Source organism: Durotheca rogersii (assembly GCF_024521655.1).
Source record: "Durotheca rogersii strain YMJ 92031201 chromosome Unknown GGS23scaffold_51, whole genome shotgun sequence".
NCBI classification, from domain to species: domain Eukaryota; kingdom Fungi; phylum Ascomycota; class Sordariomycetes; order Xylariales; family Xylariaceae; genus Durotheca; species Durotheca rogersii.
Genome location: NW_026251282.1, coordinates 133,834 through 154,591, shown reverse-complemented (window position 1 = coordinate 154,591; position 20,758 = coordinate 133,834). Strand labels below are relative to the sequence as shown.

The window sequence follows — 20,758 nt, the reverse complement described above, 5'->3', positions numbered from 1 at the left end:
CCAGGCACTTACATGAGAAAAAAGCACGTCTCTGCCTCACCGGGGCATCTGCCTTTGTCTGCACCATTGTGGTGATGATGTCTGAGACCTCATCTGCTCAAGTTGGACGTGCGCCCTTCTTCTTTAGGTGTCCACCACCAGATCCCAGAGGAGGAGGAGGAGGAGGAAATAATAAAGGGACCCGGACTTGTGCCTGAGGTGTACGTATGTGGGATAGCTGGCCTGCCTTGTCTGCTGGGGAGTGAGACTGGGAGAAAAGGGGCGTGATATTGACATTGCAACTCGAACTTTCCAATACCTACATGTGCTAATGAGCCATACATCCCTCTTCTTCAAGTGCTCTTCTTCCTTTCAGGCTGGCGTTTTCCGTAGGTTGGCTCTAGCTGCTCCTGGGACTATATATATTCCTGCAAGGTCATTATATCAGCGGTTCGAATAGAAATTTAAGGACTTTTAGGTACCTGTAAGGAAAGTGTATCATACAAACAAGCCTATGCCACCTGGCTTTGTAAGGGCAACAATCGCGTGAAGACAGTCTGCCCCTGGTAGTCCACGTAGGTATGGTGGCAATACTGAGACGATGGGGATGATTTTCTCCTGAGGTGTCTGGCGGTTCAAGGGCTCTCAGGAAAGGGAGATCAGTTCTCCAAACCACAACTACGGTATCACGATACACTGCTGAGTTCGTATGCATCACAATATATACATAGATAGGTTGCCACGCGAAGTTCCCTCCTTGTCTCATTCCCTATTCCTAATCTCTCCTACTCGCTCGCCCCCCGCCCCCCTTTCCAAAGCCCCCATGACTGACTGACGCGGCATTCTGCCTCCTTCAAGACACCTACATATAATACAGACGGTATAATACATGCCTACGGCCAACTTCTGTACACTAGTGCCCAACCTTTCTTTGGGTTGGTGCAGGGGGCGGATTTGTACGTGGCATCGAATCAGCCGCGGATATGGAAGCCCTACGGTCCAATACGACACAACCTCGACCAGGGCTGGCTCATTGCAGCCAGATTAAGGGTTTATCAGGTCGGGAGAACCCAGCTGATTGTCCATCCCCATATCTCTCAGCTCGCAATTCACATGTGTGTAATCGCATCACCATCAAGGGTCCGTCAGTTGCTCGTGGCATATTAGTTTGGTTTCCCCTGTTTAACACCAGAGCCGGCCGCCACCACACACTCGAGGCGACCAACTGCTACTAAGCTGATACGTCTCTTCACATGCATGGCACCGCACATCGCTACGCCACCGGGCTACCGGAAACGTAACTGTAGTTTGGAGCTCGGAGCTCACGTCGCGTGCCCGCGTAGGGGTTCATGTAAATCGTAGGTAGGTAGACGAGAAAAGGGCATCGATCATCCGGGCCGTAAATACGTGTCATCGCAGAAGGCGTGTTGCATTCCTTAGCACGAAATCAATACATGCTAGCTCGAACCGTCCGTGGACCATAGCAGAGCGAAAACCCTTCCCATGCATGCAAATAGTGCCGAAAACGAGAAACCCGGAACCCCTTCCCCTTTCTTCCATAATCGACCACCCGCGAATCGCCAATTTTGTTTTCCTTACACCTCCGTGGTAACCTTGGCCTTCGGGTTGGTGACCTTGACGCCTAGCTGCTTCGCCCGGGCAATTATGTCGATTCTCTTTCTTGACGAAACGTTGTGGGCGATCCTGCCGCACTGTTAGCCAACCCAAGCTCACTCTGCCCTCGAGTCGGACGCCCTCCGGTGCTAGCCGGGGCAGCGGGACGAAGCGCGACGTACTCTGCGGCGTAAGTCCGGTTGTGCATGAGCAGCAGCTCAACATCCTTGGTGTTGCTAACAAGGAATGCCTTGTGGCCCGAGGGAATCATGTGGCGGGTCTTCTTGTTGGAGCCGAAGCCGATCTGTGGAATGAAAAGTCGAGTCAGCACACTGGTTTACCTATATGCGAACGGCCCTGCGCATCCCGCCGGGGCGAAGCCGAAGTCCTCGCTGCAGTTCTTTTCCCAGGCTCTTCTCCTTCTCTCCATTTGTTCTTATTCCCCCCCTCCTTCTTCCATTACGAACAGCCAACGAAGCGGGGGTGGGCAGCGACGTACTGAGGGCATGGTCATGTTGCCTCTGAACCGCCTTCGGACACGGTTGTCAATGCCCTTAGGCTTTCGCCAGCTGGAGGACAGGCATTTGAAGCGGTCGCTCTGGTGTCGGTTGAAACTCTTGGTTCCTGGGAGAAGCGCTCTATCAATATCCTGCCGCTAAACCGCCACGACCAAAGTACGCATCATATCAATTCTTCACGCTCGCCGCCGAGAGATCGTATCGGTCGCGGAGGAGGGGACGGGATACGGATCCAACATACGCTTCTTGACAATCGGGACGTGCTTCTTTGCGGCGACCATCTTGAGAGAGAGAAATTTATTAGTTCAGGATCTTATTTAGATTGTCGAAAAGTAAGGAATAAAGCAGGAGTAGAAAGTGCTCACGTTGACGACTTCTCTTGCTGTCAATGTCTTGATGGAGGAGGGACTAGGATGTATGGGTCGTGGGTTGCTGATATTCTGGCGCAAAATTGAACGGGTACGAAAGAGTGTCCCCGATAGCAGCACAGCCGGAATTTCGCGCTAAGGGTTTCGTTCGTTAGGGTTGGTGGGCGAAGTCACGTGCCATAGAGTCCCCATAATTGAATTTATATTGGAAAAAAGGCTCCACTGAGAAAAAGGCAATACTAGCCACAGTTGACCAGCCACCTCTTTGCCCCGACTAATGTGGCTAACATTGCAACCATCAGAGAGAAGTACCTCAGTACCTCTCGAATCTCCTATTATTAGACCGTCCTGACGGGCACAATCTTGGGAATGTGCAACGCATCATGCCGGCCTTGGGCTCATAGAGAACAGCGTATGGGGGACAGCGTTTCATGTTACAGCTGAAAAGTACTATTAGGTGATTCTATACACGACTCCCCGGTGTCATTCTTTCGTGCGGAATCCTAAGTCGCCGTCGGCCTCGTACTCATATTAGGTGTCTGAGGACAGGGCGACCCGTCATCTTCATTCATGTCGGCGACTTCTTCGTCCAAAGGGATGGATGGGGGGAGGAAGAAATGGAAGGGGGTTTTCTCATCCAACCTATACGATTCACCAAACCCCTCAGGGATTCATCGACCAGGCCTTTGAAACCGTCCGTCCGTCCACCTATGTTGTGGCAAATGATTCGGGAGAGGGGGGCTCGCCCTAGAAAAATATGTCCCAAAGGGGACGACGACACGAAAACTCCTCCGGCAACGCAGAGGTCCAGATTCCGCCCAACCTTAGCTGTCCGTCCTTCCGATCGGCTGATCCTCTATATCGCATTACCGCCCATTCTTAAGATCGCCGGCCTCTTTACGACCCAAATCGATCCCGGTTTCCCGACACCTGCTTAACCCTCTATCACATTTCTAGACTCGCGTCGATGCTACTATTTAGCGTCTGCTGAACCAAATGGCCATGTCTCGTGATTCGTTACCGTTACTGCTGTGCACACTGAGGCTGTCCACCGGCCCCGTCCTCGTCATCTTCGTCTTCCCATCCATCTCCGTACCGCGGATCTCCCGAGTGCGCGCCCATCTTATGTACGGTTAGTAATGCTTGCTACCTCACCGAATGTTCGAGTGAAAGGGAAAAAAGAACAGGGGGACGCGACGTACCTCGTCAATATCGGCGCCGGCGTCGTAGGCTACATCATCAATCTCCTCGACCTTGATCTCCGGCGGCGGCCCCGGCAAGAGCTTCTGGAGGGATTCGTAGGCGGCGTCGTCCTTCAGCCAGCCGTTGGGGGGGAATTCAATCTTGACGATGAGGTACAGGTCCCCCTTCGCCTCTCCTTTCTTCAACGGCATGCCCTCGCCCTCCACCTTGAGCACCTGTCCGGGATTTAGGACCTTGCCCTGTGGATGGTTGATGTGGATGCCCCGACCGTCCAAATGCTTGAGTACCACACGAGAGAAGCCGCACAGGGCTTCAGCGAGGGTGATATCCAAATCGGCAGAGAGGTCGTTTCCGATGCGGTTGAACACCTCGTGGGGCTCCTCATCTAGTACGAACACGAGATTACCCGGAGTCTGGTCGGGGTCCTGATCGGCTTCGCCTTCCAACACGATCCGCTCCCCCTGCCGCGAGCCGCGGGGTATGTAGATCTCCAGCGGCTTCGTCTCCGGGACGGTTCGCTTGCCCTTACATTTCTTACACCGGTCTTTCTCCTTGTAGTGGTTACCAGACCCCTGGCAGCGATCGCACACGGCGGCTTCGCGCGTGACGAGTCCGGGTCCGACCTGTCTGTAGGCTTCAACGACACCGTTGCCCTTGCAGCGATCGCATTGTTGCGGCTTGACCTTATCCTTTGCGCCGGAGCCTTTGCAAGTCGCGCAGACCACCTTCTTATTCGCAGCGAACTTCACGGCCTTGCCCTTGTAAAGATCTTCCAAGCTGACAGAATACTTGGACTCCTGGTCACTGCCACGCCGGGGCTTTCTCGGCCCGGCACCAGGGCCCATGCCCATGCCGAACATTTGGGCCAAGATGTCGTTGATATCTCCCTCCTCGCCCATACCTCCCCGCGAGGCGTCGAATGCTGCCATCCCGAATTTATCATACCGGGCGCGCTGATCTTCGTCTCGGAGGATCTCGTAGGCGTGCTTTACAGACTTGAATTTGATTTCGGATTCGGCGCGCTGGTCCTCAGGCACCTTGTCGGGATGGTGTTGAAGGGCAAGCTATGACGCGTCAGCCGGTCCGGCCTGCTTCGGGGAGACAAGGTCATATGCTTCTCTCTCACCTTCCGGTATGCCTTCTTGATGTCATCGGCGCTTGCGCTCTTGTCGACTCCAAGGAGCTCTTAGGGTTCATGTCAGCAAGATTGAAAATTGTGGTACAGATAGGGACGAGCCGGATAGGTGTCTCGGACCAGGGAGTAAGCCGCTCACCGTATAGGTCGACATCGTCGTGACCGGCACCGGGGCCCGGTGCTGCCATAGTGGGGGATTGGTAAGACTAGGGACGTGGTAGACCCCGGGTAGCCTGGCTCTGTCTATATATGTTTTCCTTGTCTGGCCTCTTTCATCTCACGCAGATATGCACGATACCTTCTTGTTCTTCCTGGGGCGAGGATTATGTACGCAGGGTCAGTTTAGTTGGACGGGAGAATCTTTGGTGGGGCAGTAATTTTTTTTTCTTTCCTTCACTGCTTGGAGGGGTGTGGGGAGGAGGGATGGTGTGTGCCTGGCGTGTCTGCGGTATGGAGCCCGAGGATTTGAAGGTGTTTCTAAGAAGTCTCGATGCTCAGGAGGCTTTCTCTTGGCTGACAGTTATTCTGTATGAGAAGAAGAATGGAAAGGAAAAATTTCCATAGCAAGGCTGACAAACGCGGGAAAGATGGTTGAGGACAAATGATGTATCAGTTTGGGTAAGTGGATCGGATTAGGGAGGGACGTACTTTGTGTAAGAATGCACACCTATTATGTACTTTCTGCGGTCGGCGTGGGGTATCCTCCACTATACTTACCTACCTAGGTGGCTGTAGGTGACTGGAAGGCACCTAGCACGCCGCGTCAGGTGCGTTCAGCTGCAACCACTACGTAATATCATGTTCTCTGCCGGTACTTCTTCCCACCCATGAAATAGGTAAGTATGTAAGGCGGACAGCGAACAGGAACCCTCTGTACGTACATTAAGTAAATGTCTAGCTGACAAATGGCCGACCTTGAGTAGCGCTTCTGTAGTATACAGATATACCTCTTACCTGCGTACTTGATACAGGAGGTATAGGTGGCTTTGACTCTGCCCGAAGTAAACCGATTCATACTGTACGACGGGGAGTCAGCATCTACATCACTAAAATCAGCTGGCATCAGCGCCTCCTGTACCTAAGTGTTGAGCAGGGTGGGCTTTTATCAAGGCAGAAGACTTAACCCGGTTACTCGTGGGGTGGAAAGGGGGGGGCTGCTGTGCTATGAAAAAAGGGAGTTACCGGCGGGACAGCCTTCACACTACCGAGTACTGAAGATCCCTGAGAACGTATATACGTTCGGATGTTGGAGGGGAAGAGAGAAGATATAGACTAGATCTAGTTGACGCCCATCGGCCTATGCCGTACCCCCCTCCCCCTTCCCCGGTTAAACTGAATTACGTTACCAGCTGCGGGTCTCCTTCCTCTCATGTCCTTCCCTCATCTGGGTAGGGCAGTTACCATGATCACGGTCGATATAACCAAAGAAGCCTGACTGACCGAATCACTCCCATCTCCCACCTCACGCCTTATTATTCATGACTCCTTCTTCTTGCCCTCTATCTCCAGCGCCGCAGCTACGGCCTGCGCGTGTGCCGGCGCCCCGTCGTGACCCAGCTCCTTGAGCCGGGCCTGCGCCTTCTCGACCTCTTCGCGGATCTCCTGGAAGGCCTCATCGAGGTCGCGGGCCGGGTCTGCGCTGAGGCCAAGCACGGGCTCCTGCGCGCCTCCCACACCACCCGCACCGCTGAGGCTGTCCGTGCTCGCGCTACGCTGCAGCCGCACGCCGGCCTCGCGCGTCCGCTCTTCGAGCCGTCGCCGGAGCTCTGCCCGTACCGCTGGCCACGCGAAGAGCACCGTCCCCGCGCCCGTCGTTCCAATCGCGTAGTAGTACACGCGCTGCCACGCCAGCAGTGACGCGTCGAGCCGCAGCACGATGAACGGCGCGACGAGGAACGAAAAGGTCAGCTGCGTCGCGAGCCACGAAGCAAAGTCGTAGTACTTCTTGCTCGGCAGCGGCTTTTGCGTCACCGGGTCGAGGAAGAAAGGTCGGACGTTGCGCCGGAAGTCTGGGATGGCGAAGCGACGTTAGTTGTTGAACATGCCAAAGCGGCGAAGAACAGAGATCAAAAAAGAGCGGTTAGTGGGGGTTGCGGCGACATACTCTTGGCGGTTTGCTGGACGAAGCTAGCGAAGACAAAGGTGAGGTAGTAACCCGGATAGAACCCGTGCCAGAACGCGCTCGTAACGAATGTAGCCATGCTAGCGCGGAAGCCGGGTTTCCTATTCCTGGGCGTCACGCGCAGGTAGATGTAGTACCGCAACCACTTGTTGGTGTTCATATTCCAGTGCCCCAGGTACGCGCGGCAGTTCTGGGCCAGCTCCACCCCCCACGGACTAATATTCTGGAGACGGTTCCACGAGACCTTGCCTGTAACCGGGTCAACGCCGTTGTAGCCCAGCCCAGCGAGGATGCACGAGCCTTCTGCCATGAACCACACGCCGTAGTATTTGGCTCGGGTGGTGAACCCTACCATATGCATGGTGAACACACGGCGTAGGAAGCCCGCCCCCGCCGGGGGATCGCTGAGAAGGGCATCGCCAGAGTACCACCTGTTCAAGTTCAGGAAGAGGAAGACCCAGGTGAGGCCGCTGGCCAATTTCAACATGGCCGGTGTCCCACTCCTCGGTATCCTGCGCTTCTTCCTAGTCGGGGGCTTCTTTGCGGGGTCTATATTCGCTGGCACATCAAACATGGTGCAGTCGATCCAACCGCGGAACTCGTTGTAATCGAAGGCCGGGCCCGTCAAGAGAGATGGGAAGAATAGTACATAGCTCGCATAGTCTAGAAATGATGGTAGCTTGATTATTCTCCTGCTCTTCTGAAAATCGCTGAGCTGGTCCTCCGGCAGCGTACCGTCGGCCACGTTCCAGGCGAAGGCGGACAACTTCATGACGAGCACCATCTGGGCACCGGTAATATCGATCGCGGCGGGGTTATCAGCGAACTGGCGTGTGAGCTGGCTCACGGCCATGTGGCTCATGAGGAAGACAAAGGCGATCCATGGCATGTATGGGGAGGTTCGAAGGTAGTATGCGAGGGCGTACGTGCCTGTGGAGGCGATGAAGATAGTTCGGACGCCGGTCCATAGCGAGAATAGACCTACTAAATAAAATAGGCCGCCGCTATGCTCACCGTACCACGATCAGTCTCTTTCCCCGCGAATTCCTGTCCCGGGGATATTGTTCATTCCCACCTTATGATGAATAGGTTCTTGTATTCGGGGCGAGCATCCGGCACACGCTTCAGGAGGCCGGCGAGCGGATATGAGAGCAGGAAGGAGAATATGAGCTTGACTGTGGTACTCGGCGCCCTTAGCAAGGTTTGGCGATCGCGAGAAGACGATATCGTATCTGGGAAGACATACGCTCATCTGGAGAGGCACCAACTGCTCCAGATAACAGCTCGAACGCTACGCGATAGGGTCAGCACGCACGAGACCGGCGAATGGAAAACCATAACATGTTGGGGTCCCCACGTTTATTGATATAGGGTAGCATCCTTCGTATATTTACGGAGAGCGTGTCATAACTCGGGGGTAGCAAGGCGCAGGGTAGAATCTGAAGGGAGGCAGAAAAAAAAGAGGAGAACAACACAGTTGGTCCGGACCGAATGCTGAATTATAAGATTATGATGGCTGTTCCGGCACAGAGGAGGGTATTTCTGCTAGTGGAAAACGATGCCGCTGCCTACGGCCGCGCGAGAGACACGAGAAACGAGATCTCCGGCTTTGGCTCAAGTGGTAGTAAGGGACGTCGGCAATGGTGATATAGGGTACGAGACGGGTATGCGACGACAGCCACCAGGGATATCGCAGGTGGGGGAGGGGGAAACGATTAGTGGTAGAGAGGTGAAGGGGATAAAGTAGAGGCGAGTTTTATTACGTGGGTGGGCGAGGAGGAAGCTTTCGAGGTGAGGCAGCGGTGACGGAAACAAGAAAAGGAAGAAAAAAAAAAAGGTCGAGTTGAGGCGAGGCGAGGCTTGACAAGCATTAAGGTGCATGCAGACAAGAGCTCGGGAGGATATTGCCCAGCAATGATGTCACCCGGTACAGTGGGGCAAGCGGCCGTTCCAACGGATCCTGCCGCGTGTGCCAGTTGGTCGCATGTGCTCACTCTACTGGCTGTCAGCCGCGAACCACGGCAGGGAGGGTGACCTCCCTTTCGTATTTGCATCTTCGCATCCGCATGTGCATACATCACTTATGCATATACCTCCTGTTGCACCTCTACGCGACAACACCTAGCAGAGGTGGGCATGCAACCGAAGGCGAACGTACCGAAGCACAAATTAGGTATGCAGCAAGCGTAAGTACTACCTCCTATCTCCTATAGAGGTACCTACCTAAATGCCTGTCATGTGCGCTCTAGCGACCTGACAGGTGCTACATTACCTAGTGCCATCGTTTAGATGGTAGGTAGGTACCTAAGGCAGGTACCTACCCTCCTGCGCTTATTCTATTCGGAGGTGCCTAAGCTACAGGCAGATACCTATGCGATTATTCTATACCTACCTACCTAACCTACGTGACCCCGTCATCAGACCAAGTCATACAGGCGAAAATACCTCCTATCTCCTGTCCTCAGCAACATTACCTTTACCCTATCAGTAGTATGCCGGTAGGGAGACCAGCTCCCTATACCTCATAGGTGCCCATGTATAACCTACGCTCCCGATCGACACGATACCTACCTAGGTTGGTAGTCCCTCTCCAGGCAATAACCTTTAGGTCGATGATATATAAGAGGTACCTAAGGGACCCTAGGCATTCCATTATATACCTAATGTAGAGGTGCCTAACCTGCCTCGGTCCCTCACACAGACCTAGCCCTTCAACACCCGGAACACTGCCAGCGAATGCAAAGTTGAACCGGATTCACGGGTGGGGGTGAAATAATCCTGTCATCTTTATCAATGTTGCCTCCCGTCTTCCAAACACAGAGCACCTAGAACTGTGCTGAGTTATTGGCTCGACCAGCTTAGTTTAGCAGAGCTTGCACAACCATACGTCTATCCGACAGTTCGTCCCGCCTTTTTCCCGTTCCGACACCAGGTCAACGTCCGTTCCAAGCGCATTAGCCAGCCGGCCCAGGCTGTAGTGACCCTGCCATGTCTAGCTACCTTGACAAAACATATCCCCCAAGAAGCAACGGAAACAGATGACGGCCGAGGCTTTTGTACTCCTATCTTACGTCATTAGAAGTACCGGTAGGATGGTCATGATGGTAGTGGTGGTGGTGGTGGTGGTGGTGATGAATGACTGTCCCCCCCCATGCCTGTAGAGCTCCGTGTTCTCATTAGTAGAAGTTAAATCAAGTCTATGCCAGAAATCAACGGCTCCTGATCCGTCACTATCTCGAAAGGAATCGTCAAGTATTATACAGTAGAACATAGGGCGAGATGGTGTGCCGCCAGCCCAGCCATCTCGAGACAGTATCCGTTGCTGGTTCATTGCGACTTTGTTTAGCTCCCGTCGGACACCGGCATTGCGACATGACTCGTTAAAAATACCGCGGTCGGCGCCCTGGTTTATGAGTTGGCGGCATCGCGGTTGCTCTGCGAGCTCGCGCTCATGGTAGGCTGTGTCATGGGTAGAGAGTTTTTGGCCACTTGAGACTGCCGCACCTTCGCCCAAGCATACACGATACCGCTGACGAAGCCGATGAAGATCGCTGAGACACTTCCGATGGTGACGGGCGCGGAGAAGAAGATGAGACCGCTAACGGCAATCGGAAGCTTGTTGAGGGCTCCAACCATCGAGTAGGTAGTCGGGGATGTCACTCGGATACACCACGCAGAGCAGTAGGAGATGAAGATGGCAGCCATGCCAGAGTAAACCATGCCGACGAAGAGGGCATTTCGAGACTCGGGGGGGAAGTTCTTGGTCAGGTTCGCACTGGACCAGTCTTCGACAAGCAGGGAACAGATAAGGAGGACAGGGATGGTAAGGAAGTTGTTGTAGAACATAGCTAGACAGAGTCAGCACCAGCAAGATGGCAAAATCCGCTCGGGAGAAGTTTAACTGACTGTCCCAGTCCTTAAAGTTCATGTTCTTGATGACCTTACGCATGCTAAGCAAGTAGGATGCAGTACAGAAGACGTTGAGCCCCATCCAGGCGTAACCGGCGTTCAGGGTAGCGAGTGCTGCGGCGGCTTCGGCAGTCTGACTAGCACTGCGGGTGTCGGCCCACGCCGCAACGACGGAGCTGAGGACCATAAGACCGAACGAAAGCAGAGCTAGGGGCGTGACGCTTCCTCCAAACCATAGAACCTCGCCGTATGCGATAACAATAGTCGTCAAGTTTTTGAAGATGGTATAGACGGGGACCGAAAGGTACTGTAACGACTTGGTGCCGGTGTAGATCATACCCACTAGGAGGAGGGAGATAGGGAACCCTGTGGCCGTGTTAATAGAGCATACCAGAACACCGCCCATCCAGACACATACATCGTTTCCCCTTGTTGATGTCGAAGGGCGCGAGGTTTTTGATCAAGCCTAATTGCTTGCAAGCCTCGATCGTTACTATACAGACGATTGACTGCCAAGCAAGCGTCAGCCTACACTTCACACCGGCCGGAATGGTTCCTGGGGATATCGAACACACCTGAACCGCGAGGTAGAAGAAGTTCAAGTTCCACTCGGAGCCAGACACGACGTATTTGTTAACGATGGTCATACTAATGGAAGATAGACAGTAAGCGAGGATGGAGACGGTAGGGTTGTTCTCGATCTTAGCGAGCTTCGAGGCGACGGAGTTGTGGTGGGATGCGGCTCGCGCAGGGCGAGGCGGGATGAAAGGATCCTTCTCTCCGTATGCCGAGTCGGGCATGCGAACGGTGTAGTCTTCGTTCTTCTTGTCCGACATCTTGACAGTGTCGTCGACTTGCTACCTAGGATGGCTAGATCGAGGCCGTTACGACTGGAGAGCCGTTGCTGGTCGGCGGTATCAACTCGCACGTCAGCGAGAGAGGCAGGCGGAATGGTGAGGGCGAGTTGCGGTGATAGAAAGAGGAAAAAAAGGCCAATCTCGGTGGAATAATCAGGAGGGAAAAGAAGGCTACCAGACAAGCGACGGGTGGATCGGGGTTGGTGGAGCCGTCTAGACAGTCTGTAACGCGCGTCGGCTGCGATAGGTTGACAGAGCAGGACAAAGTGTGTCGAAACCGGACCGAGAACTGAGCGGGCACGTTGGGTATGTCGGGGGGCCGAAATGTATATATTTCCTCCGCTCAAGCATGAATCCGGTAAGATGAGGAAGAATGCGACTACTGTGACAACCGCTGCGGTAACGAAGCACGGCTACGGCAGAAGGACAAGAAGAAGACGAGACGACGGTGGATATTTGGAGGTGCGCGTTGACAGAGAGATGGATGTGGTAGGTTGGCAGGGAAAGTTGGATATTATTGTTTCCCTTGCCTAATCAAATCTAGGGTTGGGTAATGCAGCTATGTAGACTGCGGGCCGCATAGGAGGGCCGAACGCGAACCTCGTTGAATTCTGCTTTGGTCGCTCGCCAAATTAACCGTGTGGCGTCCATATGTGGCTTCACACAAAGGACACTCACCCCCAGCGGAAGGAACGCCGCAATCTTAGCATGGACTTAGCGCGAAGGTAAAATTAGAAATGTTCGATATAACCAATGAGAAGCGAGAGAGACAGTAACATCCCGCATATATACATATATACATAACCGCATGCTAGGTACCTGTACGTAGGTGCACCTACCCCTTAGCCGAAACTGGTTTCAGTACTACGCGTATACACCTTTTTTTTTTACCAGCCATTCTCATCATAATAATTAAAAACCAGCATCGCATCTTCGAAACCTGCCTTTGGCACATAATGTACCTACTGCAAATCTGTCCTCGTATTCGCTATGTGCATGCAGAACACCACGCCCAAAACAGAGATCTCTTCTTCAACGGTCAAAGCGAAGTGTGGATACCTACCTACATTTCCTACTGAGAGTCCGGGGCACCCAGTGGTCCCCGCCGGGATGGCCAGTAGCTGGTTTTTAGCGGGAGCAGTACACAGACTGCACCTTTTCCAGCGAACACTATACCCGAACAACAGTGGGCCAGCCGTCGTCGCGGCCCCGCCTCATTATCTGTACAGGTAGAATGCGTGGCGTAAAATATTCTTCTTCTTCTTCCTGTAGACATATGTACCTTCACCACGTATATACCTAGCCTCCGTGACACGAAATGCGAATTCTTACTCACAAGTGCCTACGCAGCCTTCCGTGGCAGTGATGTTCCTTCGCCCTATGTCAAAACTTCTTAAACGCAATAGATTCGATACTGTGAAAGAAAAGAATTATAACCCGAAAATAATGGGACCTTTATCTGATATCTGAAAAAAAGAAAAAAAGATAAAAAGTTCAATTGGCTCCCATGTTTGAGAATGCACGAGAGTGGTCCGTGCCATACGTGCCTTATCCTATCGTTGTCGGTGTCTATAGCTCCTATTTGCCATCTCTAAGTCTGGTCCATCTCTTCTTCATTCGATTCGCCCGCGTCGTCATCCTTTTCATCCTTCTCCGCCTTGCTTCCCGCATCGGCGTCTACCATAGTCGTCGTCGACCCCACTCCTTCAGCGGGCTCTGTAGCGGTAGCTGTGCCTGTCGCTGAGGAGGACACGGAACCAGTACACGTAGTAGCTCCAATCCCAGTTCCGGCTCCGGCTCCGGCTGTGCTATTAGGGCCAGCGGTGCCTCCGACCTCGGCCTCCGGGGCGGCCGGGTAGTTGAGATGCTTCCAGTCCTCAAGTTCCTCGGTGACGGAGCGCAGGCGGTCGCGGATGCTCTCGATGGCGTAACTGCCAAGCACGAGGCGCAGGGGTGGGTACGAGCAGTGGGCGAGCTGCCAGACGAGCTCGGCACACTTGACGGCGCTCGTGGGCTGGCGGTCGCCGAGCCACTGAACCATGCGCTTCGCGTGCAGCGCCGGCGAGGTCGCGTGCCCGTACGCCTCGCTCGCCGGCTTGATGAGGAAGTGACCCCAGGTCGGCAGCGGGTTCTCCTGGGCGTCGGGTTCGTCGCGGCGCACGAGCCCTGGCTCGACGAGCGTTGCGCGGATGTTGAACGCGTCGATCTCGTAGAGCATAGCCTCGATGAGGCCCTCGACCGCGTACTTGGTCGCGCAGTAGGGGCCGAGTCCAGGCACGCCAAGCGCGCCGCTCGTCGAACTAAAGATGAGGTATCTCCCTGCGTTTTGTTGGCGAAAGTAGGGCAGGCTCGCCTGGATGATGTGCAGCGTGCCCATGAAGTTGGTCTCGAACTGGTTGCGGATCTCGTGTTCGTCCTGGTCCTCGCACGCACCAATCACGCCGTACCCCGAGCAATTAGCCACGACGTCGACGCGCCCGAATCGCTCTAGGGTCCGCTCGATGACCCGCGCAACGCTCGCCCGCGCCCGTACGTCGCACAACAGGCCGAGGCAGTTCTCGTGCTGGTGCTGGTTTGCCATCTCCTCTGGCGTGCTTTCAAACGTCCGCCCCACGTCTGTCACCAGGTCCCCCCGCGCCAGCGCGCACTTGACCAGCGAACGGCCCATGTGACCGGTGCCGCCAAAGACCTTGTTTTTACACTTAGTAAGCGAGTTGGACTCGCTATCTTATTCTTCGGTGACACATCCGCCGACATAATACCAGGGGGGGGAACGAGAAAGGTCATAAATGCATTCACGTTGAGCGAAGACAAGGAGAGAGGGACTCACGATCCATACGAGCTGCTTTCTAGGCGCATTCGGGAGCGGAGGCTCGCAGCTCGCGGGTAGAAGTAGTTTCCCCTTAGGGACGCTGATGCTGCCCGGAGAGGGTTGGGCATTTTCGGACACGGATCTAGAGTCCATGATGGTGCCTGTTGTAGCTTCGGTTTCGGCTTCGGCTTCGACTCAGACACGGAGAGCAGCAACTCGTCATTTCGTAGATATCAATAGCCTCCTCCGAATGCGCGCCGCATAGCAAGGGGTTTCGAGGTAAGCACAGGCAGGCAAGGCAATATAGAATTAATTTTAAGCAGAAGTATCGTGTTGTTGTGATAGGGGAGACACGAGAGGTAGGACAGCTTGAATCGGTAGATAGAAGAATTAAGGTAGGGAGAGAGGGGGTCGTGATTCCCAATCGGGAGTCAGTAGGTACCTTGGGAGGCAGAAATGGCACATACCAGATTAGAGGCGGTACATATAGTTTATGTCAGTACCTAATCTACTAGGTGACCTTCGGTTAACGGTTATTTTCACTTACTAACCCACCACGACTGCCACTTACTCATAGTTGCAGACCCCGCATAGGTAGGTAGGTAGGCAGGTATATACGCAGAGGTATGCAGGTACCCAGCAAGTGCCTCTTAAGAGGTATAAGTCCCCATTGCCCACGAGTGGAATTCAGCCATAAGAATAGGAACCCTGTATAGACGGCTTGAGGGAGACACGCAAGTATCGATCACCAGATCATTATCCTGTTGCCAGCCTTTGCAATACTTTATACCGACTTCAAAACCAAGCAAGGCGGTCGAATGAAAAGAAGTCATCATAATTATGTCGTGATGCCGTTCTGGCAATTGTTGTTACCGTCCCTTTTTCTTTTCTGCCAACCGTCGCCGGCACTGGTTCACAAAAAGGAAGCCTTCCTTCCTTGCTCACTTGCTCACTCGCCCGCAGAGTCATTTTTTTTGTAAAATTTTTTCTTTTTCATTCAGTTAAGGTACTGTGAGACGTACCCCTTGCGATACTTGTTCGAGTCCAGATCGACACTCCGGTTCAGCGGCGTCCACTTGGGCTCGTCCTTGAAGAGGCGCATAGCCTGGATGTACTATATAACCCCAGAGAGCTATTGTTAGGTAACCCTTCACTCCCACCACAAAGCCAGGTAGGAAACGGAACTGAGGAAAGTAGCGACGGCATGGGGGTAGACAGACAGTAGATACATAGGTAGGTAGATAGGTATAAAAAGAGGGGAGAACTTACGTTGCCCTGGTCAGTAGTGAAGCGGTGGTAGATGCCGGGGGGCAGGATGATGAGGTCGTCCTTCTCGAGCTGGATGCGGACCCATTCGTCCTCCTTGCCGCGAACGTCGAAGTAGCCCTGGCCGTCGCGGATGTACCGGATCTCCTCGTCCTCGTGCAGGTGCTCGTGGAAGAACATGCGCACCTTATCCTCGTACGCAACGCCCATCTTCTCCGGCGAGACCGTGATCTCATCCCGGTTCTTATAGCCCCGCGCCTGCGCTAGCGCATCAACGTCCTCGACCTGCGCATACCGGAAGTACAGCACTCCGAGTCGCTCCAGATCTCTGGCCGCTACCTCCCGTCCCGAATCATGAGGCAGCCGCTGGTCTCCCTGTTGGTATGCGTTATAAGGGGGTAGTTGTTAGCATCGGCGCATATGGTAGAGAGGGGCGGCTATTTCACGATGATAATGCGTGCGAATGTGCACGAGTGTGTGTGTGTGACCGCACGGTTTCGCGAGAATGTCCAGTGATGATGTGATGAGGGGGTTCTCTCTTTTTCACCCATCACTTACAGGAGCGTTATCGTACCAATATGCTCTCATCTTAACGAACGGGCGTGCTAGTAAAAAAAAAATTTTATTTTCGGTTTCGGTGCCAAGGCAGCAAGGCTAGTAGGTTGAAGACGGGTGCGTCTGCTGGAGAATTGTCAGAGAATCGAGACTGGGTTGCTTGCGTCGCCGGGATGGAGAGCGAAGAAAGGAGAAGCTTTGGAGATGGAGGCCTGACGGGATTAAGTATAAATACCTTCCTATTAGCTGCGTTCTGCCCCTCCACGTGCGAAGCTACGGGACGGTGGTGCTAGCTAGGCTAGATGTGACGTCGGGGGGAGCTCTGGTAAGCGGTACTAGATTGAGATGTACAATACCTGAGGTTTAGGCTACTTGGTACCTAGGTAGGTACCTAAGGTAAGAGGTAGGATCTCGGTATCTTTTTCTTTTCTTTTCTAATAGGTTCCTCTTATTAGGCTTGGCGCTCTCCTCTATCCTGCCCGGCGGGGTTAACAGGCTATGATATTCGCCAATTCTTTTTATTCAGATAGATCAGCGCACAACGCTGAGTCAGCACGCTGTGTAAAGTCGGCCGTAACTCCGAGGTTGCTATGAAGAGCCTATCAAGGTATGTAGGTAAGTATACAGTGCATCGCGTAGGACTGCTGCGCCTGTGTAGGTTCGTATCAAGTATATGAGCGGTTAGAAAAGGTCTCGCCGCAGTCTTATTTCGGACCAAGCCGCGAACAGATAGACGGCAAGAGTTCGTCCAATCCGCGAGAAGATGAAGCTTCCTTGTCTCGATACCTACTTTACGAGTAAACCGCGTGCTACTTATTACCGTTATAATACCCTACCTCTCTACAGCGCACGAAGTCCGAGCATCGGAAACAAGCGAGTAAGACAGGTCTCAAAAAATTTGCGGGAGTGAGATCCTTAGTAACCTACAAGATCCGCGTATGGAGACGGTTGATGTCTTAGGTCCAGAGCTGAAATGGATCTGATATTCGTTCTGGTTTCGAGTATGTACAAAAGCCAGTTCTACCATGCTATATCTTCGTCCTCGAATACCGTCCGCTATTTCCCCGTAAGACGCCGTCGTGACCCTAATGCTGTACAGTTGCCCCGCGTAACGCCGAAAATGAGGATCCGAGAATAAAGTTAAGCGCGACCATGCGTCGCCGAGTTCGCCCGCTTCTTGTTTTTACCGCATGTCCGCCGCAGCTAGCTCTGGGCCTCCCGCCACTGCGAACTCGTTGTTAATCGCGTTGGCAGTCTCGTCTCTTTGTTGCCTCCCCTCGAATAATCGGCGCCACCACATCGGCGGGTCGAGCGGCCGAGAACCATTGTGCATCGGGGGGTATACGTCGGTAAAAAAGTACCAGATGTGGCCGATGACGACACCCATGATCTCATCCTTGGGCACTGTGCCGTGCATCACTAGGCTAAACCCCATTAGCACCCAGGGCAAGTACGGCGCTGTGAAGACGAGCAGGCCCAGGAAGCTTAGGCGCGTGTCCGGGTTCCGTCGCGACCAGATGTAGACGAGCGTCGATGACAGCGGGTGCCCGAGGAATGGCATCGACACCACCGGTGAGAGCGCGATGAGGAAGGCCATCGAGTAGACTAGCAGCCACGAGAAGTGGGCCGGCGACCGGCCGGACGATTCTTCGAGGAGGCGGGCATAGCGTTGGAGAAAGTAGACGTGGAAGAGGAGATCGAGAGAGAAGGGGCCGAAGTAGAGGAATGTGGTTAATAATCGCCAGTACTGCAATTCAGGAAACATGGGTTAGCGACGCCACAACACCACTTGCGCTTGGGAGGGAAGGGATGGGGGTTTCTCACCTCTCCCTTCTGGAATACGGTGCGGACGCTGTAGAATAGCTGGAACGGCGTAACCATCTGGCACTGCACTAAGGCGCTGGTCAGGACCGTGGCCGTCGTCCACCACCTCGTACAAATCGGCATCTCCCAGAACCAGGCCTCCAGCGGGTTCCGGCCGCCCTCGCCCGCCATCATTTGATCCATACTGGCTGAGACGTAGGCAGGTAGGTGGGCTAAGTTAACCCTAGAAGGTGTAATGGCGAAGTTGGAACAGCGGTGGAGGAGGATTTCTTGTTGGCAATGAGGTCTATTCGAAAATAACGCAGGAGAACACTGAGATAGGTAAGGGGTGTTGTAACAGTAAAGAGGAGGTTGTGGTGGAGAGAGAAGGCTGAATGGAGGAGTCACGTCGGTCGACAGTTGACGGCAATAGCGGCGGTTGAATTGGCCTCCTCAGCCCACTACTGCTAATCTGGCCTTATCGGACAGATGGGTTGGGCATTCATTAGGGGACGCTATACCGGAAATTGTATTAATCGAATATTCGTATGCATATATAAGGATCATGTATTGGAACCCCTCTTATTTGCCACATGATGGATTGTGGCCATTCCATCGACGGATCCGTGGCTGAAGATGAAGAGACGCTTGATAATGAGGCAGGTACTTAAGAACCTAGGAGGCAGGTACCTTAAGGTTAGGTTAGGTACCTCCTAACCTAATTGCGTGCATGGTCCATCACGAAAAAGGGGTACCTGTGGATGTACCTGCCTGCCTGTACTTTGTCTGTATCTCTGAGCCGTCCAATTTCCTACGTACCAGAGGCCACCCCTTAGCTGAGGTACCATATCCGTGCAAGGATTTTAATTGACATGGCTGGGAGGGGAAGGGGGAAAAGCGCGTCGTAGGGCGTGCACAATCGCGCGTTTCTGACGGGCAAGGGAAGTCTCTCAATCGGTGCGAAATGAAGCCCCAGCCACTTCGTTTTTTTCCCCGTCTACTCTTGATCATTCTAAGCTCATATTTCGTTGGTGGACTGGCTTCGACGGACTCTTCCTCTCTTTCCTTCCCTTCTTAGGAATGTTAGTTGCTACCAATTCCGTTCACTGTTGAATATAACTCGGTACTTGGATTGCAAGCTACTGCTCCCTTCATTTCGACCGCCGGTTTCTAACCCGACCACTACACCTACATACCGTTCTTCGACCTACTCGTCTGCACTTCGACCCCCCGTCGTCAGCTCTACACAACACCGACGCCTGCCACATTCTAGTCGCATCGCGCTGAAGCTACTCTCGCTCGTCATTTTTCTACCTCACTCCGCTCGCCGCATCAGAATGCCACCACGTAAAAGCCGGACAAGCCTCGGCGGCAATAAGGGGAAGGCGAAGGGGAAAGCGCCGGCAGTGCTACGTAGGTCGGCATCGTGTCACTCACTGCTAGCTTGCCATCACTAACGTGACGACAGCGGGCGACCCAATCCCTTATCCCAAGAGACGCAGATATAGGCCCGGAACACTCGCGCTGAGGGAAATCCGCAGGCTACAGAACAACACCGATTTACTGATGCGGAAGCTACCTTTCGCTCGGCTGGTACGTTAACATCGCTTTCCATGTGGGTGGCAACCAATTCAGTGGCCAGATGATGCTAATTGATGCCGGTCCAGGTCCGCGAAATAGCCCTAATGATGCGCCCAGCGGACGAGGGGATGCGATGGCAGTCGCAAGCTCTCCTGGCTCTCCAAGAAGCTGCCGAGGCGTTTCTCGTCCATCTCTTTGAGGATACGAACCTATGCGCCATCCACGCGAAACGAGTGACGATCATGCAGAAGGACATCCAACTTGCAAGGCGGATACGTGGTGTATGGGGTGGCCTTGGCTAAGCTGACGCAGCCAGTTCGCGCACGATAATCGCCACGCAGCACCCTATTTAGATCTGCGCCTTTACGAGGGCCACGCAATTTCGTGGGCGACGTGTTTCCCCGTACCCTCTCGGCCGGACGACCTGGACGGAGGGAAATCTGTATAATATACGTAGACGAGGCGGCACGTTCGGGCACAGGAGGCGTTTCCACCGACTATGTCGGTTAGGGAAGGGAAAAGGTGCGCGGGCGTTAGGAGTTGTGTGACCTGACCTGCTCATGAGAGGCCGTTGGTTTATTCGCGTTCCGCATCTCGCCGCGATCTAATGGCGGCCCATACCGGGGCTGAAATATCTGTATACAACGTCTGCGCCACCGTCTAAGGAGGTAGTTCTGGGTGCTAGATATCGGAAGAAAAAAGTTAAATATTTGCAAGACTTTGATCTCGACCAAACCCCGTGGAGCGCGGGCGCATTACCGGACGCCACTGGGTGGCCAAGTCATGCAGGTGTCTTGTCCACGCAAAAAATCGCCATGTGGAGCGGCTTAGGGACCAACGGCTGCGCAGCTGATGGAGCTGAATTATCCGTTGAGTGACGTCAATTAGTAATAGCTAGCAGAGGACAAGCTCAGCTCCCACTTCCATGTCGTAAAACAACGACCGTTCCTGTCACACACCTCTTATACGAGGAACACAACCCTCCATGCCCACCGCCTCCCCTCAGTATCCAGCCTAAGCTAAGCTATCGGTTTCG

General features: G+C 53.7%; 7 protein-coding genes across 7 annotated transcripts; 1 reads left to right on the top strand and 6 right to left on the bottom strand.

Annotated features, from left to right (window-relative positions):
* Positions 1-1,226: 1,226 nt before the first annotated feature.
* Positions 1,227-2,857, bottom strand: GGS23DRAFT_441351 (ribosomal protein L32e). The gene is made up of 5 exons (XM_051513939.1): positions 2,477-2,857; positions 2,353-2,392; positions 2,093-2,217; positions 1,776-1,897; positions 1,227-1,683 (listed from the first exon to the last, which is right to left on the bottom strand). Exons 2-5 carry the CDS (start codon positions 2,390-2,392, stop codon positions 1,575-1,577), a joined length of 396 nt encoding a protein of 131 aa, XP_051367325.1. The 5' UTR covers positions 2,477-2,857; the 3' UTR covers positions 1,227-1,574.
* A 645-nt stretch (positions 2,858-3,502) lies between these two features.
* Positions 3,503-5,005, bottom strand: GGS23DRAFT_601320 (DnaJ-domain-containing protein; the record flags this gene model as incomplete). Its single annotated transcript, XM_051519191.1, has 4 exons — positions 3,503-3,601; positions 3,682-4,746; positions 4,809-4,867; positions 4,957-5,005. The coding sequence occupies 4 exons, from the start codon at positions 5,003-5,005 to the stop codon at positions 3,503-3,505; spliced, it is 1,272 nt and encodes a 423-aa protein (XP_051367324.1).
* Positions 5,006-6,293: 1,288 nt separating this feature from the next.
* Positions 6,294-8,318, bottom strand: GGS23DRAFT_601319 (MBOAT family protein; the record flags this gene model as incomplete). Its single annotated transcript, XM_051519190.1, has 5 exons — positions 6,294-6,826; positions 6,922-7,943; positions 8,015-8,114; positions 8,186-8,230; positions 8,297-8,318. The coding sequence occupies 5 exons, from the start codon at positions 8,316-8,318 to the stop codon at positions 6,294-6,296; spliced, it is 1,722 nt and encodes a 573-aa protein (XP_051367323.1).
* A 2,029-nt stretch (positions 8,319-10,347) lies between these two features.
* GGS23DRAFT_601318 (UDP-galactose transporter) lies at positions 10,348-11,684 on the bottom strand (the record flags this gene model as incomplete). Its single annotated transcript, XM_051519189.1, has 4 exons — positions 10,348-10,787; positions 10,846-11,214; positions 11,267-11,357; positions 11,424-11,684. The coding sequence occupies 4 exons, from the start codon at positions 11,682-11,684 to the stop codon at positions 10,348-10,350; spliced, it is 1,161 nt and encodes a 386-aa protein (XP_051367322.1).
* A 1,612-nt stretch (positions 11,685-13,296) lies between these two features.
* On the bottom strand, positions 13,297-16,371 carry GGS23DRAFT_608134 (putative 3-oxoacyl-reductase; the record flags this gene model as incomplete). The annotated part of the gene is made up of 3 exons (XM_051520159.1): positions 13,297-14,394; positions 15,787-16,158; positions 16,342-16,371. 3 exons carry the CDS (start codon positions 16,369-16,371, stop codon positions 13,297-13,299), a joined length of 1,500 nt encoding a protein of 499 aa, XP_051367321.1.
* Positions 16,372-17,000: 629 nt separating this feature from the next.
* GGS23DRAFT_589540 (derlin-2) lies at positions 17,001-18,766 on the bottom strand. The gene is made up of 3 exons (XM_051517634.1): positions 18,165-18,766; positions 17,438-18,087; positions 17,001-17,339 (listed from the first exon to the last, which is right to left on the bottom strand). The coding sequence occupies exons 1-2, from the start codon at positions 18,343-18,345 to the stop codon at positions 17,522-17,524; spliced, it is 747 nt and encodes a 248-aa protein (XP_051367320.1). The 5' UTR covers positions 18,346-18,766; the 3' UTR covers positions 17,001-17,339; positions 17,438-17,521.
* Positions 18,767-18,858: 92 nt separating this feature from the next.
* On the top strand, positions 18,859-20,557 carry GGS23DRAFT_589538 (histone-fold-containing protein). Its single transcript, XM_051517633.1, has 3 exons — positions 18,859-19,554; positions 19,610-19,734; positions 19,809-20,557. The coding sequence occupies exons 1-3, from the start codon at positions 19,479-19,481 to the stop codon at positions 20,022-20,024; spliced, it is 417 nt and encodes a 138-aa protein (XP_051367319.1). The 5' UTR covers positions 18,859-19,478; the 3' UTR covers positions 20,025-20,557.
* Positions 20,558-20,758: the final 201 nt, after the last annotated feature.